The sequence below is a fragment of the Corvus moneduloides genome, chromosome 4, assembly GCF_009650955.1.
Source record: "Corvus moneduloides isolate bCorMon1 chromosome 4, bCorMon1.pri, whole genome shotgun sequence".
Lineage (NCBI taxonomy): Eukaryota > Metazoa > Chordata > Aves > Passeriformes > Corvidae > Corvus > Corvus moneduloides.
Genome location: NC_045479.1, coordinates 5,696,628 through 5,716,997, shown reverse-complemented (window position 1 = coordinate 5,716,997; position 20,370 = coordinate 5,696,628). Strand labels below are relative to the sequence as shown.

At 38.0% G+C, this 20,370-nt stretch overlaps 2 protein-coding genes across 24 annotated transcripts in view; one reads left to right on the top strand and one right to left on the bottom strand.

Annotated features, from left to right (window-relative positions):
- Positions 1 to 20,370, bottom strand: part of DCP1B (decapping mRNA 1B) — a 41,179-nt gene that overhangs the window by 14,224 nt on the left and 6,585 nt on the right. For all 5 annotated transcript variants that reach the window (XM_032106999.1, XM_032106996.1, XM_032107000.1 and 2 more), the window contains 2 exons: positions 3,451 to 3,517; positions 1,195 to 1,330 (listed from right to left, as the gene is read on the bottom strand). In XM_032106999.1, coding sequence (XP_031962890.1) covers positions 1,195 to 1,330; positions 3,451 to 3,517 — 203 coding nt within the window. The remainder of the gene's footprint in view (positions 1 to 1,194; positions 1,331 to 3,450; positions 3,518 to 20,370) is intronic.
- The window catches only part of CACNA1C (calcium voltage-gated channel subunit alpha1 C), a 465,854-nt gene continuing 460,000 nt past the window's right edge, over positions 14,517 to 20,370 (top strand). For 16 of the 19 annotated variants that reach the window (XM_032106992.1, XM_032106982.1, XM_032106987.1 and 13 more), the window contains exon 1: positions 14,518 to 15,038. In XM_032106992.1, coding sequence (XP_031962883.1) covers positions 14,909 to 15,038 — 130 coding nt within the window. In that variant the 5' untranslated portion in view covers positions 14,518 to 14,908. Of the gene's footprint in view, positions 15,039 to 20,370 lie in introns of all 19 variants that reach the window. The other 3 variants (XM_032106990.1, XM_032106978.1, XM_032106993.1) reach the window with 1 other exon arrangement.

Here is a 20,370-nt window from a genome sequence, read left to right as displayed (position 1 = left end):
TTCCTCTCCTTTGTCTTGGTTTCTGTGTGCTCATGTAGAAATGGAAGGTAACATCTTTTAGATTTATCACCCTCTTTTCACAGAATCTGAAGATAGCCTGATATTTTTTCCAGTTTTCCATTTGCAGTATTTTTAAGGTTATCTAATGAAAACCTCTTAAACATTTCAGAGCATCTCAAATCCTATTCTCTGATGCCAAGATTAGATACTGATTCAGTATTAAAATATGGGAAAGATACCAGGTTTTGGAAGTGTTTGTCCACTATAATAAATTACATCTCTACTACAGAAAATACAAAGGCCCCAAGCTTCAACAGAAACTATACACAATAAAAAGGGCTGCATTTCACCCTAGCTCAAATAGTGTGCTATCATCTTCCTGAGGATTTTATTAGCAGCTACATTTCAGAAAAAATAAACACAAGAAATGTAAGGAGAGAAAAAGCTAAGATATATGTATATTTCCAGACTCTTATGGAACACTTAGGAGCTCTATTATCGCATGGCAGCACATAAGCAACACAGGAAACAGCAGCAGGAACCTGCAGGCTCTGTAACAATTTGCAGCTTATATATGGATAGTTAAAATTATTAGATTTTTATTCCCCAAAGTAAAACGTTTTTGATTGCTCAATAATAGAGAACATTATTAGTCCATTAGTTACTTCTTTATTTAGAAGCCTCAGAAGACCAAAGCAGCACACGGGCTGAAATCATACTACATTTCAACCTTTTTATTTCCTTCCATTAGTGTCTGAAAGTAGCTAACAACCACAATTAAGAGCACTAACTTCACTGTCAAAAGTCTCCTGAACCAAGTGCTTTGTACAAACCACAGAAACTATTACCAGGTAAATACCTCACCCAGAAAGAAGGCACAGCTTCCAGGTGCTACTCAATAGGCACAGGAGCTCTAAGGGTCAGAATGAAAGGCAATTTATACTTGCTCTTAGCCTCTACCATTCAACAAACAATCATACGCACATTCTCCTTCCAGAACTTTTTATTGACAGCATTAATTTCTTTTGAATTTTTAGCAACTTCTGTCAAAACTTTTTTACCAGCCACTTCCACACAAAATGGGAGAGCACACTGCCCCAAATCACTTTCACTTTGAGCAGAACTATTCAAAACCCACAAAAACCAGAATCAAACATTTTATGTTTCATAATGTAAAGTGGGAGCATGTCTCACCTTGGTATACTCATCTTTGGCCTTGGTAAGCATCCGTAAGATATCCACTTCTTTGTTATTAGCAGAATTCATGATCATGGGGGACGCCCCTGCTCCTGTGCCCTGCTGTGCTTTGAACTGCTCCTGCTGAGTTAGGCTGAAAGGTGGGGCAAATACGAGACAAAAAGTACAGATAAAATAGAAATATTTAACCACAATTACTATACAAGACTTAATGGAAACTCAAATATTTGTCTTCCCTCATCTACATGAAAACACGCATTAAAAAAATCGCTATTGAAAGATCTCTGTAAAATCACAATTTGACATGAGATTAATTTTCTCCAATCTTGAATACACTAGACCATAGAATAAAATTTCCATAACTGAGTCACAATTTCTATACCCAGAAGGAGCAGGGAATTTATAGTGTTATTCAGTTCTGCTGGTGGTGGAGGATGGCAAACACACACAAATCGGGCATTAACTACTAGCAAATGACCAATTTCCTGCCCCAGCTGTTTTATTATTATTGTAGAATGCTGAGAATTAAAACACACAGCCAATTGGCTGAGCAACAGGGTATTTTTTATCTATATGAAATACTGCTATTATAAACCACTACACGTGGTTTACATTTGCATGAATCCTCTGAAAACTAGGTTTTATTGTAGTAAATTACCAGTTTGAGAGTACCTAATCACCACCAACTGAAACTTGAGCTAGTTAACTAAAATGAGCTGTCAAAAACCTGGGTTTCCTAGGGTTCATTGTTTATTTCCGTAAATTCATCCCCATCAATTATTTCTTGGGTCACAACTGACTCATTTTAGAGCTGTAGGATATACAGCAAACCCAACAAACCCCACAGAACAAAACCCCACCCCTGTCACAGTCTGTGTTTCACACTGTTTTGTCACTGCAAAATGAAAAGCAGCAGGTATTACTTTAAAAAAAGGATCTATAGAGGAAAGATGACTACCTTCCCATCCAGGATTTTATCACAAATCCTATCTGGAACATAGTGGTAGGAGAGTGAAAGCAGTTTGCTGTGAACTGGGATGTGTGAGGATGAGCCTTGCGGGGATTTTTACAGAAATGGGCTTTGGGGCCCTTGGCAACTTTGGCAATCAAACTTGATGTCACTCCTCAGCAACTTCTGGCTACAGAAGCTGTTAAAGACTGAGACAGATGAGCAGCAAAGGAGATTCACAGGTCTGGCAGGGCCTTTGCACTGTGCTCTGTTAGTCCCTAATGCTCGACTGCATCCTGTGGGTTTCCTTGGGATGCCAAAGACCCGGATCAACATCATCCCTCCTGTCCGTGACAGGACTTGTGTCTGTGGTGTGTCTACCCCTATACACCACAGACAACTGGAACATCCAATCACTGCCTGCTCCTACCCAGCCCCTTTACTACATCCTCCACATTATAGCTCTAAAAAAAAGTACATTGCATATGCTGATAAAATCTGTACGACTTCAGCTCCTTCCTCCTCCAAGCAAACATGGAAACCTGCAGAACACAGTCCTAAGAAAAGGCTCCCTGCAAACAGTGCAGAATGAGCCCTGTCCATCCTGGACACGTGAAGAAAAGAGTGATACTGAAAACAACTACCCATATGACATTCTAAGGTTAAAATACAGCTGAGAACACAGTTCTGTGTGAAATCTGCACCTCTGGCTGGACTGCAAAAGTAAAGTTTGTGTCATGTGTATAAAACCACATTTTTATGTGTATGAAAGCAATGACTTTAAAGCTAACTGAAGTCTTGCTTTAAATGCCAAAAACAAAGTGGGTTTTGTATATATTGCTAATAAATGAGGAAGCAGGAATTCAGCCATGATGTACAAACAGGACAAAACCCACAGAAATTCTATTAATACAGCATGCCCTCCTGATATCCTGCACTTACCTTGATATCAGGAAAAGAAAAGATAACAATATTAAAAAATAAAATCTCCCCAAATTGAAAAATACATGAAACCCCCAAAGAATACAATTCTTTAAAATAGATCTCTGAGTCATCAGGAAATAAATCATATCAACTGTTACACTCTGATGTAGCTGGAGAGCTGCACTACAAATTAGAAAAAATAGCTGCAATACAGTGACTTATTTCTGATTTTATGAAATGCAGGCTTGACACTTGCAACAAATTTAATACATATAATCTTAAAGTAGAAAGGTATGATTATCCCAAAAACATAAAATGTGCATGTATGTACAGAAATACATACATAAATAGCACAGAATTCTTGTTTACCCATCACTTACTTTTTCATGAGCTCTGCAATTCTTTGGCATTCTTCCTTATCATAAAACCAAATCCCATATATGGACACTGTAAATGCACATCAAACACAAACCATGAGCATCTTCTCAAACAGCAATTCTACCTGGTAGATATTTAAATGTGACCTGTAAACGAATTTTAAAATTTATTTCCATCTTATATTTTCCCCATCTAGAAACACAAAATGACACCTCAGATCCTGTAAAATCAAAAAAGGTCAAAGGCACATCTCCAAGCATGTAAATTACAAGCTCTTAAATATTCAATTAAGGCAAAGGTATTTGATCCTTTTCTTCAGAACACTCAACCAGTGGGGTTTTCCTCTTTAAAATCTTTTTCTCTGTCCTTTATTTCAGTTGCCATACCATGTCCATTAGACTCCACTACCAGCACACAGCAGGAGCATTGCATACCTATGGAAGTAGGAAAATATGTTTAGTTTTCAAACAATATTCAGGTCTATTTTATATAGCATCCAAGTTGGTGGAGTCGTATGAACATACCTCTGCCTCCCTGTAGATTTGCTATAATTCTGCCCATTATTTTCAACAGCAAATGAGCAATTATCTGTAGCCAACCCCAGTATTAGAAATCTGTATTTAAGTTCAGATCTCCTCTGAATGAGAGATTTGAATTTCCTGGTAGCTCAAGTTTCTCAGACACACACAACACAAATGAAAACATCATGATGGTAAGAACCATTAGGGGACTGAGTTAGTGCAGGTTCCACAGTCATTCCGAACTGGGAGCTCTTTCCACTTGCACCCATGCTATATAGCCTGGGGAGGACAGCTGGGAATCAACCCTCAACACTGTCTCCAAACAATCTGTCCACGTTCGGCAGGGCAACTGTCCTAGTTTTAACCTCAGGCATCTGCGGTGAGAAGGGGAGACAGAAGCACTTAAAGGCTTAATCCAGATCTTTCCCTGTCCATCACCACAGCCTGGGGCAACGTCCATGTTCCCAGTAACAAACAAGGAGATCCTGGCTTTCCTCCTCCTTCCCTCCCTACCCTACGGCAGGCAAGAGTCGTGTCAACCTAGCTAAGAATTGGCAGCTCCTAACATGTCTTCAAACATAGTAGAGGCTACATTTCATTTGGAAATGGATTTCATTAGAAATGGGTTGAGCACCTGTTTAAAAACAATTGCAACACTGACCCTGATGATGTAATATTTCCTAATAGTAGGAGAGTCCAAAAGCAATACCTCCTTCAATTCCACAGAGCCAAACCCGTGGCATGTGAAGTGTACCTTGGCTTTGTTAATGCTTGGAAAGAAAATGAATGTACAGCTGCTTGCAAGAGACAAGTATAATATTTTCTCCATTCCCCCCCAAATTTTTAGCTGTGTGTTATCTTCTATAGAACTAAAAATGGTTCCAATTCTTTAATACAGCATATTGGCAAAAAGTCTAAAATATCCCACAAACCAGACATCCTGTAGCCATACAAAAATTAACTTTTAAAATATGCACTGTCCTTTTTATGATTATTGAAAAGTGTGATGATTTCTATTATTCACCTAAAAAAGGCGAGTAACATAACATGCACCAGTGGTTCTACAAATGTGCAATGTAAGAGCTGAACTGCACAAGCAACCTCAGCTTTTTGAACATAAATATTAACATATGCATTTCAAATACACATAATATTCCAGCATATTCCAATGGGCATCCAGTAATAAGCTGTGAACCTGTCGAAAAGTGTGCAAACAACTCATGAGGTTCCAGAAGGCTGAGCTGTTATGCAAAACTTCACATCCTTCTGATGAAACACAGTTGAAAACTTGTTGTCTAAAGCATAAGTAACTCCATATTCTTCAGTGCAACAGCACAGCAAGAAAACTGAGAACCCCAGACAAATCAAATTTGTTTTAATCAAGATTCTTCTTTTTTATAAAACAATATCCAGTAGAGAACTGATGAAATTTTGGCCATCTGCTCCATCTTCTCGAGTTTTCTTCTGTCTACCACAGCTGGTGGCATCATCAATATGCAACACAGGCTGGACAGCTTCACCTTTGGCCAACAGAACAGACCTGTCATAAGACTATTTATGAATATCTCATAAATCTGAAAGCTGGCGGTCCCTTGGAAATGCTGCACTGCTTCTGGCCATTAGAAGCTGAAAGACTCAAACCAACAGCAGAAGCAAGCCAGTTTACCTCAGCTCCGAGACAAACACAAGTAAAGTGATAACCAGAATAAAAGACCATTCTGGATTTTCCAGAACTACAACTAATATTTTGAAGTACAATTGCAACAAATACAACCCGATTTTGGGTCACAGAACAAGGACACTGGGTCTGTGCCACCAAACCAATCCACACCGCCACCCAACAACATATCCCATCTTAACTCCAGTTTTAAGTCGGGATACTGCAGATGCAGAGACCTTTAGCCTAGATGTCAGCTGAGCTTCAAACACACCCACATTTACTTTCTCACCTTGGTTAAATATATTTTCAAGCCAGATTAGGAAGCACTGCTGAAAGCAAGCTAAGACCAAAGCCCAACATCCTCTGAGCTTAGAGGTCACCCAGTAAGTGGTGAAATCTTTCAGAAGTGGACAGTCCTACTGCTCTTCCTTCCACAGTGCTCCCATCTGTCCAGAACAGATGAACACTTCAGAAACACACCGAGAAACAATCACTCAGCTTGTGGCAGCACAACATACCCCCAGCTCTTTCATGCATGTGAGAATGAGGGACCAGTGAGAACGCAGTAACTTGTGGAAATCTGAGATACGTGGAGTAACCGTGGCATAAATTCACAGTGCAGTGGTATATTCTGCTGTAATCCCTATTTAAGAGAAAAATGTGTAAATAGCAGTAGTAAGAGTAAGTATTAATGGCCTCCATCTTGATTAATGATGAAGGCAAAATGGCAAAAGACAATTCTTCTGTGTGTGACAACACATAAAACCCCACAACCAGAAATCTAAGATGATAACGAACTGTAATTGCCATAGAACCCGGCACACTCGTACACACAATGCAATTTCACTGCAAGCTTTCTACCAGCATGAAAACACTGCGGGTCTTATCAGGATTAAACATAAACAGATTACTTTTATCTGCCTTCCCACTCCATCAGACTGTTTGACAAAATAGAATTCCAGATCTAAGTATCATTTGTAGAGTGGTAATTTCATGTTCATGTTAAAAATGAATCACGAAACATCAGAGGCACAAAGCAAATTTTTCTACTGCCACACAGAAGAGGAAATATTAAGTCACTTTTTGGCCCAGCTTCAACCATAAAGTTATGTAAGAAGAGATTATTGTAAAAAACAGAAAAAGATAAAATCAAACCTGAGTAATGAATTGATGACATTAAAGGAAAAAAAGTGCCAAAATTACATTGTTGTTAACAAGATTACACAAAACTATGACATAATGCAGCTATGAAATCAAGAAGATCCAATTAATATTGAATGGGAAGCTAAATAAATTACTTAAACAAACTGACTGAAATTATTAATTAGTAAGGGATATCAGTCTTTAGAATTTTTAGAATTTGAGAAAGGCAGGCTACTCATAAATCGAAACTGAAAAATTATAACAAAATCTGTGAAGCTCCTTTAATAGCTCAGTGATTGAATTTCAGGAAGGACACTATTTAAGTTTTAAATCACGACTTCAGAGCCAATTCGAAAGCTTCCGCCTTACAATTTTCATTTTTTGGCTACGGATTTCTCCTGTCCTCACAGACACTAGAACACTTGATACTATTTATAAGCAGAAGCTGACAGCTGCTATCTCCCAGAATTACAGATAACAATTTCTAACCTCTCGATACTTGAAACATTCGTTTGGTTATTATGATAATACAGGATTTCTTACCAACTTCAATCATTCGTGTTAAGTATTCTGTTAAAAAGAAAGGCATTCTCTAGGATTATTTTTTTCCTCTTCATTATGCCAGTGATTAGATTTTTGTCTTCTGGATAGACATTTCCATTATCAAAGCTTTTGTTTCAGTGTACCTGCAACACGTGATTTTTAAGCTTTTCCTCCACAGACTGCACAAAGTCTTTAAGCTTGGTAAAGACGAATACAGAAATAACTACTGACTAGAGATTCCCCTGTACCTAGGAACTGTTTTATACTTGCTGGTATTAAAAAAGTAAACAAATTCTTAATTTTTTTGTTTTATTCTTGATTTCATGCTTAAGGTATTTTACTTCATGTATAGTCTAGGCTCTTGCTCCTGAATATGTAAATCCACACTTGGCTATGTTAAAAAGAAGTTCCTGTATCCATGTCTTGCAAGGCAGGCAGACACCTTTATGTTGCTCATCTTTTCTCTCTGCTGTCTACCATCCATGCAATATCTGACCCTTCAGCAAACTACCAATGCTTGCATTTCTTTCTCCAGTATTTTTTAAACTACTGCAGCCTCCAATTGCAGGACCTATTGAAAAAAGAACCAAAGTGGGTTATATCCACAACAATGGTTTTCAATCTATGAGTTTGTAGTTTAAAAAAGGAACTAAAGCATGCCATGCTAATTTTGTGCTCTTCTGCTCCAATATGAGTGCGTTCCTCTCATCCATGATGTTTTACAATCACAATACAAGCATATGAGGTTCCTTCTCCTTTGCTCAGGCTCACGTGGTACAGGAGACCTGCCTGTTGAAGCTCTGCATCCTGCTCTCCAGCATAGTGCATGAGAGGACTGCAACAAGGGAAAGAAAATATAAAAAACCTGCAGCTAAGACAGCTGCACACTATCCTGGAAGGCTGAATTCCATCCCAGAGATGTTATGCAATGATACACAAGCTGTGAAATGTCATCTGAAGTGGCTGCACAGGCTGGGTATGCTGCATTTCCCAGGGGCTGAGTTGAGATCCTAGACCTGGGTGCAAGATTTGAGTGCATGACCTGCAAAAACACCAATCATCCCAATCCAAGTCTGTAAGAAGTGTTTTTGAACCTGTGAATAATAAAGACACTGGAAAAATTTGGCTTGAGTAATTAAAATCAGATATTCCATATTTAATTGGTCTCTAATTGTAACCACTCTGCCCTAGGATCCCAATTTGTGAAATGGGAAAAATAACATTCCTAATCTGAGCAAGGTAAAACAGTTTGGTTTGTTCACGAGTTATCAGCTATTATAGTGATGATCATTGGAGAAAACAACAAGAAAACCCAATAATTCTGTCTCTAGTGCAGAACTTCAGTGGTACATAACAAAGAAAGTGACCCATGCATCAGTAATGAGAAAAAAACAGAATACTGAGTAGCCTCTGGATGTGAACACCACCCCAACTATTTGATAACTGAAACAAAGTCCTTATTGCAAAAGAAGACAATCACACAATATAAAATTCCATAAACAGAGAGATTGCACAACCAACCTTAATGCTGGTATTTCCTGGTTTAGGAGCCCTAAAGTTCTTCTAGCTCTAAACAGGCTTTAAGTTCTTTCAAATGCAAAATTTTTCTCTTTAGATACTTAAACCCAGAACACTAGAAAAAACCCCTTCAGTTGTATCCTATTATACCAAATTGATAGAAATGTGGCTCATCAACAGGACTGGGATTTTTAGGCTTCTTGCTTCTTGAGATTGTGCAAAGCTGCACAGTACAAAATATGTATTAGGTAAATGCATTTGTTTCTAAATAGTGGAAATTCCTCTCTGGCTATATCCTGTTATTTCTGGAAGCTTTTAAAGAGAAGTCAAATTTTTTTATGGTTTCTCAGGCACAAAAATTTCGATAAATTGAAGCAAGGTAAGAGTTTTTCAAACAATGAAAATGTGTATTTTGATATGAGCTTCACCTAAATTCCTGAAAAGCTCTGAAAAGGCCCTACCTGTTAAATTATCAGACACTTGCTCTTTCATTTAAAGGTTGATAAAGCTCCTAACCCACTTAATTGGAGAACTGTTAATAAAGACAGAAAAAAGGAAGACTTGCTATTTCCACTATCTCAAATGTTTAAAATATTATATATGAACAAGCAAGCAAGAAGAAAACTCAAAACCCAACCAAACCAGTTATTAAAGGAAAAATAATCCTACTCAGAGACATGTTAATGCCAAGCATTGATTACACATGGCCATTTTTCAGCTTAACCAGTGAAACTCAAGTGAAGAAAGAAGTGTTTAAGCAATTTTATTGAAAAAAACCAAACACAAAATATGAAGCAACAAAATCCCCAACAAAATGAAAAGGCCCCTCCAGACCCCTTCCCCCAAAAGCAAATGGTTTGAGAGTGGGCAATGATTGGCAATGCCACTCAAGTCAAGAATAAGTTCCTCACTACCATCTGTTTGTGCTTGGAACCATGCCTTAAAAGTCAAGACAAAATTTTTGTTAATAGAATGGACCCTGAAATATTCCTGCCATCATCTAGCAGTCCATGAAAGTTGGGGGACCAATTTGCAGACTTCCAGATAGAGCCAGCAAATATTTCTGGTTTCATGAGGCAAAAAAAAAGGGACAGCACAGACACAGTGGATTGTTTAATAAATCTTATCTGTGGCTCTACTGTGAGAGACTGACTTCAGGCAGATTTTAAATCCAAATTTATCAGAATTTTTTTGCGATGAAAAGTCAACTGTGTACCAGTCAAACAAAACAGGGTCACTGGAAACCCCCTAAATGGCCTCAAAGCTGAAGTTCTGTTAGCACTGCAGGAAAATGTAAAGCCCATTGATCCGTTTATTTCCATAAAGCTCAGCAGATCTAAGGGTCCATCAGCAGGTTCTTTACTTTTTTTGGAAAAGAGCCCAAATGCAAACTGTATTTGCAAGATTTCCCTTAAATATGCCTTCTGTTGATGCTACAAGAAATTTTTAGTCATGACACAGGAATAGCATCTATGTTATGATCCATCTGGCTTAGAGAATTTATTTTTTTCCCCCCACACCACTGGTTTTCCAGTCACCTCCTGCCATTGCATCATCAGTTCCAAATAATTTTTAAATCATGATGGTGCGTGACACTGAAATTAAGGCAGGAAGGCTGTAGATGCCAGGCTATCAATTTCTTAAATAACAAGTTGGTCTTAATAAATATTTTTTTCTTATAAATAGGCTCTCTTAAATAACAAGTGGTTCTCGTTACTATTTCACAGTAGACTTCCAAAATGTCCCCATCAGACTAGAGCTCCATTGCCTTTTGTAATGGAAATGACTGAAGAGTCTCACTCAAGGAGTGTAAAAGGTAAGTGAAGAGGTACTAAGAGAAACGAATGGTGGGTGAAAGTCCTGTTCTAGTTTTGATAGAGAAAAATGATAGACACTGACTTTAGAAAGGTAAGTGAAAAAGTCTGCAGCAAAGCTAAAAACTACATCCACATATCCTCAGCCAACACAAGCATGGTTCGTGTGAAATGAAAACCCATCAGAGAAAGGCTTACTGGAAAACAAATGCAACTGCTCAACATCTGAAACTATTCTCTTTTTTAGCTTACCTGTGCTCTATATTCTCTGCTAACTTTCTAAAGCAAACAATAAAACATGTCTTCAACGCACCGAAACGAAGCCAGGCCCTGATCTACAGAACTCATCCGAACACAACACAAAAATGCCTTACACAAATCTAGGCTAAATATAAATCCATACCTTCCAGCAGCAGAAAGGCTTACACTAACAGCACTCTCACAAGTGGAAGAGGTTCAACTAGAAACCTTTTCTTGATTCTGTGCACTTCACTCCTACCTAGTAACAAAGAGCAAAGAGAACTCTCCTCAATCAAGAAGGGGACAACATAGCTTTTCCAGCCTGGGGACAACAGAAGAACTACTTTTATTGGAAAGAACAGAAAGGAGAGCTACCTTCAGTGTCTCAATTTCCATCCCTTTTCTTTCCACCTGCCTTCCACTATGTTAAGAAAAGCAGCAGCTTCTGTATGTTCCTCGTGGAGTATCTGGGCATCCAGTCCCATGGGGAAAAGGTGCTCTGCTGTGTGTGACACACACAGCTGGTAGAGGACTCACCAGGATTCTCACATCAAGGTTTTCATTTATAATTTAGTCCAATCTAAGAATATGTTCCCAATTATTTTTAAAGTGCATCTCTGAGGTACCTGCCAAAGGTACACCTCTAATTCCACAGCTATAGGTAAATTCAAGGTCACGTTGTTTTCCAAACTCTGACAGTGCCATTTTCCAGTACATCTGAAGAGAGGGGAAAAAAGAGAAGACGATTTTAACCTCAAATAGGTGTTCAAGAGCATGTCATTTTTTCCTGAAACCTGAATTTTTACTATAATCAGTATGATGAGCTGTCACTCCAAATGGTTTAACTCCCACAAAATAATGAACTTCAAAAAGGCCTTCATGAGGAAAATAAGCAACCTTAACTATAGATGATGTTTCTAATTCTGACTGTTGTGATCTCATCTCGTATTTCTTAACTGCATACCTTCAGATCCTAAGTAATGGAAATACATTTGCAGATCTGGACTAAGTTCTTAGCCTGCAACAATAAAAGTCTAAGTTACTTGTATATACTTGTAACAAGAAACATGTAAGAAATACCCTAAGATCAAGAGAATTTCAACCCCCTCATTTTTGTATTTTTCCATTTGGATACTCTGTACACACTATCATTTTGGAGGTAGGCAATTGTTTGATTTTTCCTACACCATCTCTAGTTCTAAAATGCTTAGAAGAAGAATTAAAAAATTCACACAGAAATAGGCAAAAGTCAACTACTCCTCCTGAGATCTCACACAGCTCGTATTTACAGCGTATCTCATGCATTCCCTTTTATTGCTTTGCCGCAGCCTGTTAACATGTTATACTCAACACATTAAAGAGTTCTCTGCTGTTCTGTAGCCATTCCTTCTCTTGCAGTCAGCTCTTACACTGCCTTCAGCAACATCTGCTTGGCTGTAGAGCTGCAGAAACTTTTCAGTACAATTTTTAGCAATATAATACAACTTCCAGGCACAGAAAGGACTTCCACTGCTCTCACAGAGTGACAGGCAAACAGTGATAGGCTTACTCCAGTTGTGAGTAGGTTCACACTGTGTTCACAAGCTAAATTTCACCCTGAAGCCTTTATCATTCACATATGGTCACTGCATTTTTACGTGCTTGAAACGTGAAGGATCGTTAAAGTACTAATATAAATGTTACACCTGCATTTTCGTTGTGAAATTGAAATTTAGCAATTTCTTTCATGAAGATACGAATACCATCCCTTTGAAGTACCTTGCTGCTTTTTTCTTTTAATTACTGTAATTCTAATTCACATTTGTATATATTTTAAAATTTTATATTAACTGCTGAAGTTAGTGTTCAGGTTACAGAAGAGTCAGTAAACTTCTGAGTATTCTTGCACACGAGACATTCTGTGTGCAAGAATACAGAATATTGTGTGTACAAAGAGAGAAACAACACACCCCTGAGATCAAATTTGTCACCAAGCAAATGTAATTTAAGTAGTAAACAGTTTCTTATTTAACCTGTAATTCAACAGAAAAGAAACCCCTCACAGTTATCAAATTCATTTTATATTAGCAGCTAAACATTTCACAATAGCAGCACTGGGAGGTAGCCTGCAACTTTGAATCCCTGATTATAGAGATAGTTATATTTAAATAAAAATTTGGGATTTTTGCCTTGGACTATTTTCACTGCAGCAACTGTATTATTTCCACACAAAGTACAAATGCATATTTCATTTTGCTTCAGAAGTCAGCAGTGTTTTACTAGCTTATGCATAATCCTTTAGGAGGAAAACTTAAGGGTTATCATCATCTCCTTCCTCAGTCTCTCCCTTCCTTCAGCTTTTAACTCTCAGTGCAAATTTGAACATCTGCTTTTCTTTCTGTTAAAGAGCGTTAGAGAGAGAGAGAAATAGTCACATGAGAGAAACCAGAATAAGAACAACAGGTAACAATAAACAAAAAGTAGCAAAGCCCTGCAGGAAGACATACCATACCTTACAAAAAAAATTCCAATGTCATTTCTCTCCTTTTTCTAATTATTATGAAATTTCATGAACTTGTTAATTGAGAGATGCTACATGTTCCTGTATAGAGGATTTAACACTGTATGTTGTTTAGGAAAAGATATTGAAATGTTACAGAAAGGCAGTTTGTTTGGCAGAGACAAAAGAATTGGTACAGCTCATCAAACAGAAAGTCCATACCCTGTCTAAGACAATGGCCAGCAGCAGATGATTCACAGAAAGAATCTTCTGAGTCCCTTTATTGTTGACTTCTGACCTGAAGCATGTGTCTTACATCACTTACTTTTTCTTTTCCCCCTGGCTACAGAATCTCTCTGGTTGGTTTAATGCACGTAAATAATACCTCTGTTATGCAAAGGGATTACTAAACCAGGCTCCAAAAGTCCTAGGCATATGTATGTCCAAAATAATGAAGCCAGAAGGAAAAACCCACCAGGGTATTTTTTCAGACTGATTTTAAGCAATGCATTACAATATGAAGACTTTGTATTTTATTAAAGGAAGCTCCTCTGCAAACCCAACAACTGGGTTGCAGCCACAATGATTAAAGCAGAGCAGGCAGCAGGCATTCAGCCCAGTGCTGTTACTGGTTTGTATGCCAGTTAAGACAAAAAAGCCATGCAGCATTTGCAGCCCGAGTGGAATTCCACTGGAGCACTTGCACCGTGGTTCTGTATGTAACACATTCCTTGTCCTTTAAAGGGTATGCTATCTTACACTTGGGAAGGGTTTCTTTCCTTTTCCCTCCTGTAATTGAAAAGTATTCTTTACTGCCGATTTAAGGCTTGTTTTGACAAAGAGAGCACTGATGAGGCACTCAAGAGCTTGTATTAAATCAAAGTTAGACAGAAGTGAGCAGCTTGTATATGTGCTGTGGGATACACTTGCTCACATATTTATCTTCCATGTTTTGAGAGAAGGTTACAAATATTTTTATACACATACACATACATATAAAAGAGTGTGAGTAAGCAAGCTCACATTCCAAGAGAAGTTTTCTGGCTATGTCAGGAGCGTAGTCCACCCTCTGCTAAGCAAACCTATTTTTTTCAAGCACAAGAGGATATTATCAGAGGAGCCCGTGTGGACATACAGAAACCAGAGATCGTCATGGCTCGCTGAGGTGATGAGCTGACGGGTGGACGGCGCCCATTATCTTCACTCCTCAATCCAAGTTTTCCTGAAAAACGGACAGGGGGAGGAGAAGGCTCCAACTGAGTGTAAGGCACAGAGGACAAGCAAAGGATTAGGAGTGAACAGCAAGAAAAGGAAGGAGAATGCAAAAGATATTGCAAACATTTCAAAGAGCTAGAAAATAGTTCCTAGATGAGAAGATCCAGTTGTCAGCAATTTAAAACAATATTCAGGTTTTAAATTCTGTACAAGGCTATTACATAAAATAACTCTGAAGCAAGAAAATTAACCAAAAGGAATGTGCCTTCACTATCTCTAGAAAATACACTTAGGTTCAGCTGCTTCAACGCTCCTTGGAATTTAAAAATGTTTCAAGCCTTGGTTCGGCAAGCGTATCACCCCCTGGCCAGCCACCAGCCAGGGGAACCCGACACGAAGTACAAGGGGAAGGTGGTGCATGAAACTCAGCTGAACTGCTTCTACATCAAACCTGGAGGTAAGACAACATCACCCACTTGTGTGCACAGAACCTGTACTGCTAGCTGCCAGGAGTGTTGTCCTCGTGTTTAAATAGAGCAATCTGTGTAATGTAGGAGACTACACTAATACCTCGCAGCAGTATTTGGTGATAATGTACTGTGAAGCCCTAAATGTGTGATCACACCACCACAGGATCTAGATAATTCTGGTAATTCTCAAATCTGGGGAGTTAAGTAGATGGATGGTTATACATGGTAGATGGATGGTTATATCTTGGTTATATATTGTATTTTGAGCATCTAATGAACATTGCTTCCCCACTTCCACTGTGACATGATTAAAAAAAAAGGAATGCAAGTATAAGAAAAAGAAACAAAAGGGTTTTTTTGTAGACAAAGAGGCTAAGAAGTTTAAAACATACAAAAGCTGGAAATACTAAATACATGCGTGCGTATGTGAAGGGATTAAGCTGCAAAGGCGGTTACACAAGGGATTTGTGAAAAGCAGTCAGCTCTGGGATATCCTTGTTTGCAGGAGAAATACATAGACACTCATGTACGTACTGCCCCTGATCCTGAAACACTTCCCATTTTATGCTATACCAGGAGGGATGTGTGAAGTAGAGGCTGTACAGGTAGCCACATGAAAATAACCCCTCTGAAAAAAAATCATTATCTGTTGCAAGCCGAACTCTTGAGCATTACTGCATCATATGCCTATCTTATCTTGAAAAGACGTCAGGAATGCCCAGCACTGGCACTACACTCTCCACAGTAAACCTCCAGACAAGCTAATTTGTTGCTTATATGCTGACATCCATAAATGGGAAACAAAGACTGTGTCTAGCAGATATATGCAGTATTACTCTCCTGCCATTCCATACAGAAACTCATCACAAAGGTGGGATGCTTGATACATGCTTCTAACTCTATTCCATATTCTGTTCCTACTGATTTGTTTGCCCAGGCAGAGCTACAGCTCCCCCATGCATAAAATAATTACCAGCCATCAAAAAACTACACAGCTTTTTTATCTTAGCTCCGTAGCCTGTTTCTTCTCGCATGGCATAAAGCTGCTCTGACTTCCAGATTGGGCTGAAACTGAAAACCTACATTAGGATTTCTGCACTTCTTTTCCTTACACTTTTTTTAAAGCACCTCCAACACACAACAGAACACATCATTAGAGCAAAAAGATGGCTGCAGTCATCGTATTTACAGCTGCAAAAAGCCACTCGACAAATGAAAACCATTCTTAACTGCTTGCTTTGTTCGGTCAAAGGCTTCCACAATTGGCACCAAATCCTCAGGGTAGGAATGGTGAGGAAGAAACACCTGAAACATCCTTTTTAGAAAGTCTGAATAGAAATACCTATGCTGAGATGGGCGGCGTGACAAGGGACGTGGTGTTACGCATCAAAAATTAAAACTTAAGGCCTTCAGAAGTGGTGCCTACAGCTTCCACTGAAAAACATAAACTGTATTTAGTTTGAAGGAAAATATGAATAATAAGGCAGCCCTGGAAAAACTAAATTTAGAAACACTTATTAGTACAAACTATTTTGCTTTAAAAACAACAAACAAAAAATAGTTTTGCAGTTCGTCCTCCTTTTTTTGTTTTTTAATATGAACTGTAAAAACCTAAATCATAGAACATTTACTCTCCACAATACACAGAAAAAAACCCCCAAACACCCTAAAGCTGAATTAACTAATACCTGCTAATCCTAGAATCACAGTAATAATTTAGTTTGGCTGGGGTCTCTGCAGTTCACTTAGCCCAACCTTCTGCTCAGAATAGTGGCAGCTGCAGCGTGAGAGACACTTAGGGAACGAAGAAATCATGATCAACTACAAGGTTCCATAAAAAACTATATCCTATGGCAAAAATAAATCAGTTGATTTATTTTTAATTAATATTTTTGTTCACTTCCCTATGTTAGAAACCCACTCCCCCTTCCATAGATTTAAGCAGAGTTTAGCTACAGGTTTCAAAACCTGTAGTTTGTGCACTCTAGAACAGGCAAGCCAAAAAGCAACCAGACTGCAAAATCCTAATTCCTGATGTTAAAACCCACTTCCCCTGAGCCAGCACTGCTGCATGTCCATCTATCCCCAAGTGCAATATTAAGTTATACCATCAAGTTATAATAATATTTTTATATCTCAGCAGGCAGGCATTAAAGATTTTCAGGTATCCTTGAAAATTAAAATGAGACAGGAAAGCACAAAAATCTAATATATAAATGCACATATTTTATGGTTCTAGTGATAAAAATGTAAATTGGTATCTATACAATTTCCGAGGGGCAGTTTATTATTTTTCTTGACATTCTGAAGTAATTTTTACCATTTTCTAAGCACATTAAAATCATTGCTTAGTTGAAGTATAGACCACAAAGGCAGGAACTACATGGGAAACGTAGTAGAAAATTAGTAATGCTTTTATCTATGCTTTTACAAACTGGTTTATGAACAGATAATTTCTGAGTGTAGGTACAAGGAAGTCAATAAACTGAGTGCTAGAGGCCACCTCGCATGAAAGAAAAAATTATCAGCACTATGAATCCAATAAATAGAGGCAGGAAGAAACTGGCTCGCCTCTCTCAAGAAAATCTGCAGATGACAAACTATAAAACAGTTAAGTTGGACAGAAACTTAAAAAGGTTTCCAAAAAAATGCATGCAACATGACAAAGCTCATGCTGCATCCTTCATCTTCTGGGTTTAGAATCAACTCTTACAAAAACATTAATTATTTTCAGCGTGCGTGTTTTCTTTGGAAATTTAAAAAAGGGAAATAATGCCTATGCTTAAGAGTGTTAGCATTCCAACACTCAGCAAAACTGAGGTTTCACTTTAAGGTCAGGAACATCCAGGGAAGATAATCATGACCTCTGCTGCTGTTCTGTCTTGCTGGATACAGGATGAATTTTTAAAATGCTGACCAAAGGAGAGAAACTGGAATGGAAAGGAGGAGAGATTTGTTTGTATCTCTGAGACAAAAATGTCTCCAAGGACAGAACCTCAGGTAAACCACAATCATTTGTATTCTGCACAAATGGCAGTAGTCAGTCCAGGCTGACTTTTTAAGAAGAGCTTTACCCAAAACTGTTTAGCAAAAAACCAGGCTGAGAAGAATACATCCCGAAAAAGGACAAGGCCCTTCTGCCAAAACTACTTTGCATTTCTACAGTATGGGTTGACGCTTCTGTTTCAAACTGACAAACACTTTTCAAAGACTTTTAAACTACAGAAATATTTTCTTCAACAAAACATGCAGGTTGTAGCAGGATGGAATAATAATTCTGCAAACAAACTTAACCTTAAAAAACCTGGTTTTAAGTTATTCAGTTGTGACAAAACCACCACATTTTGCTTAATAATGCAGCAACAGAAAGCCATTTCTGAATCAGTAGACCACTGAGTTTAGAGAAAAAATAACACAAACTGGAAAAAGTTAAAACTATTTACAGGTATTTGTTTCAAAATTCTGAAAGACGAATGAGCATTTGGGGAATAATCAACTGAATACACATTTCAGTTTTCTGCATTTATCCTGCTGGGCTTTTGATACTGGACCTGATAATGCATGTTGGCAGGGAGGAGGTTGATAAATAAGGTTCTCCTTTCTAAACTGACATTTTTACCCAAACCAAAAACATTGAACAGAAACTACTACATCATAAAGACAAAGGCTGGAATATCTATTTTGCCTGTCTCAATGGACCAAGTAGTAGTTTATTGGTCAATATACAGAAGACCGAGTCTAAATATACACACAAGTAAATTTAACCACCAAATACTGGTTTCATTCTCAAATTAGAAAAAAAAAATCAGAATGAAGAATAGGTTTAAAATATTGTATTACACAATAACGTAGTATAGACTATGAACACATTTCAAGGGGAGAAAGACACCATGGTAGCCAAAAGACTGTTTGTCATCATATTTTACATGTCACTCAGATTCTCTTCTTTTTGCCTCCTACTTTCCCTTCAGAAGTAAACTTTATAAGTCTTCAAGCTAAGATGCTCTTTACAAGAGAAATGTCACTTGCAGGGTCACTGCAGAGGTGAGACACTTATTATCCATTTGTATTTTTACCAGGATGTATCACCTTAGAAGGGTGAACTAAAATGAGCCATGATCAGCCTCAAAAGAAGATGAGTTGTTCTATTTGAGAGGGCTCATGGATGCTGTAACACAATCTAAGAATGAAAAATAATAGTTTGAGGAAAATATACACTGTTACCTTTTCCTAAACATTTTACAATCACTTGCCCTCAAGCATATATTTAGAAAAATTTTCATACATAATTATGAACGACGGGGGAAGAACAAAAAATACCCATGAACAAAAGATAAAACCCACAAAATTTCTTTAGACACCTGGCAAACTTCCCTCTCCCTCCTGTCCCATTTACCAGATGTCTCTGCAGTGTAGGAATCTGGGAAAATACTACCAAATTTTCAGGGTTCTGATAGACATATGGTGGCAGGTTAAACTGCAGAACTGAAACAAGTGTGAGGTTATGTACATACCACATGCGTCTGCACAGCTTTGCCCAAACCAGGCATGCCTGTACTCCTTGCTGAGCCTCTGCAGAAGGCCAAATCCAGCAGACACATCTCACTAGAAGGCTTTATTCCATGGCAAGCTTAGGAGATGACATGAGCAAAGCCCTTGCTACAATGTGGCACAGAAGTAAAAAGTAACTTCTGTGTCCAAATAGGTACAGAAACTGTCAGAGAGAATTGGTTGACGCGTCACACAATTCTTCTCCACTCAATATAGCATAAAAGCACCCAGTTAACCTGTATCAGATCATTGTCACAATTAGCATACTATTTTAAGGTAGGATCTTGTGTTCTTGGCAGCTGAAATGCTCAAGGTGAAGCCAGCTCTGAGATAAGCAACTTGATATTCCCCAAATTCTCTGTTTCCTATAAGCATCAAAACCAATGTTCAGCCATGAAAAGGTAAATGAGTGAAATCAAGAAATAATTCACTGACCCAGCACACAGACAAACACCTGGCACAGACTGGGGAATAGCTGTTATTATTATATAGCTGCTAAAGGGAGAAAACGAAGATAATTTAATCAATAATTTACTGCTATGTATGTCTTCTGAACTATCTCATATCAATCAACATCAAGGCTTAAGCAGCAGGCTCTAAATATTGGCTTTCCCAATAACTATCACCAAAAACTAATGAAAAAAGTTGTAGTTATGTAGTTTAGTCAAATACACGACTCCTGAAATTTTAAAAAATCTTTAAAACTGTTAGATCATCTACACAAAACCAGAACTACTGTCTTGCTCTCAGAAAGCAAACATCTGAAAT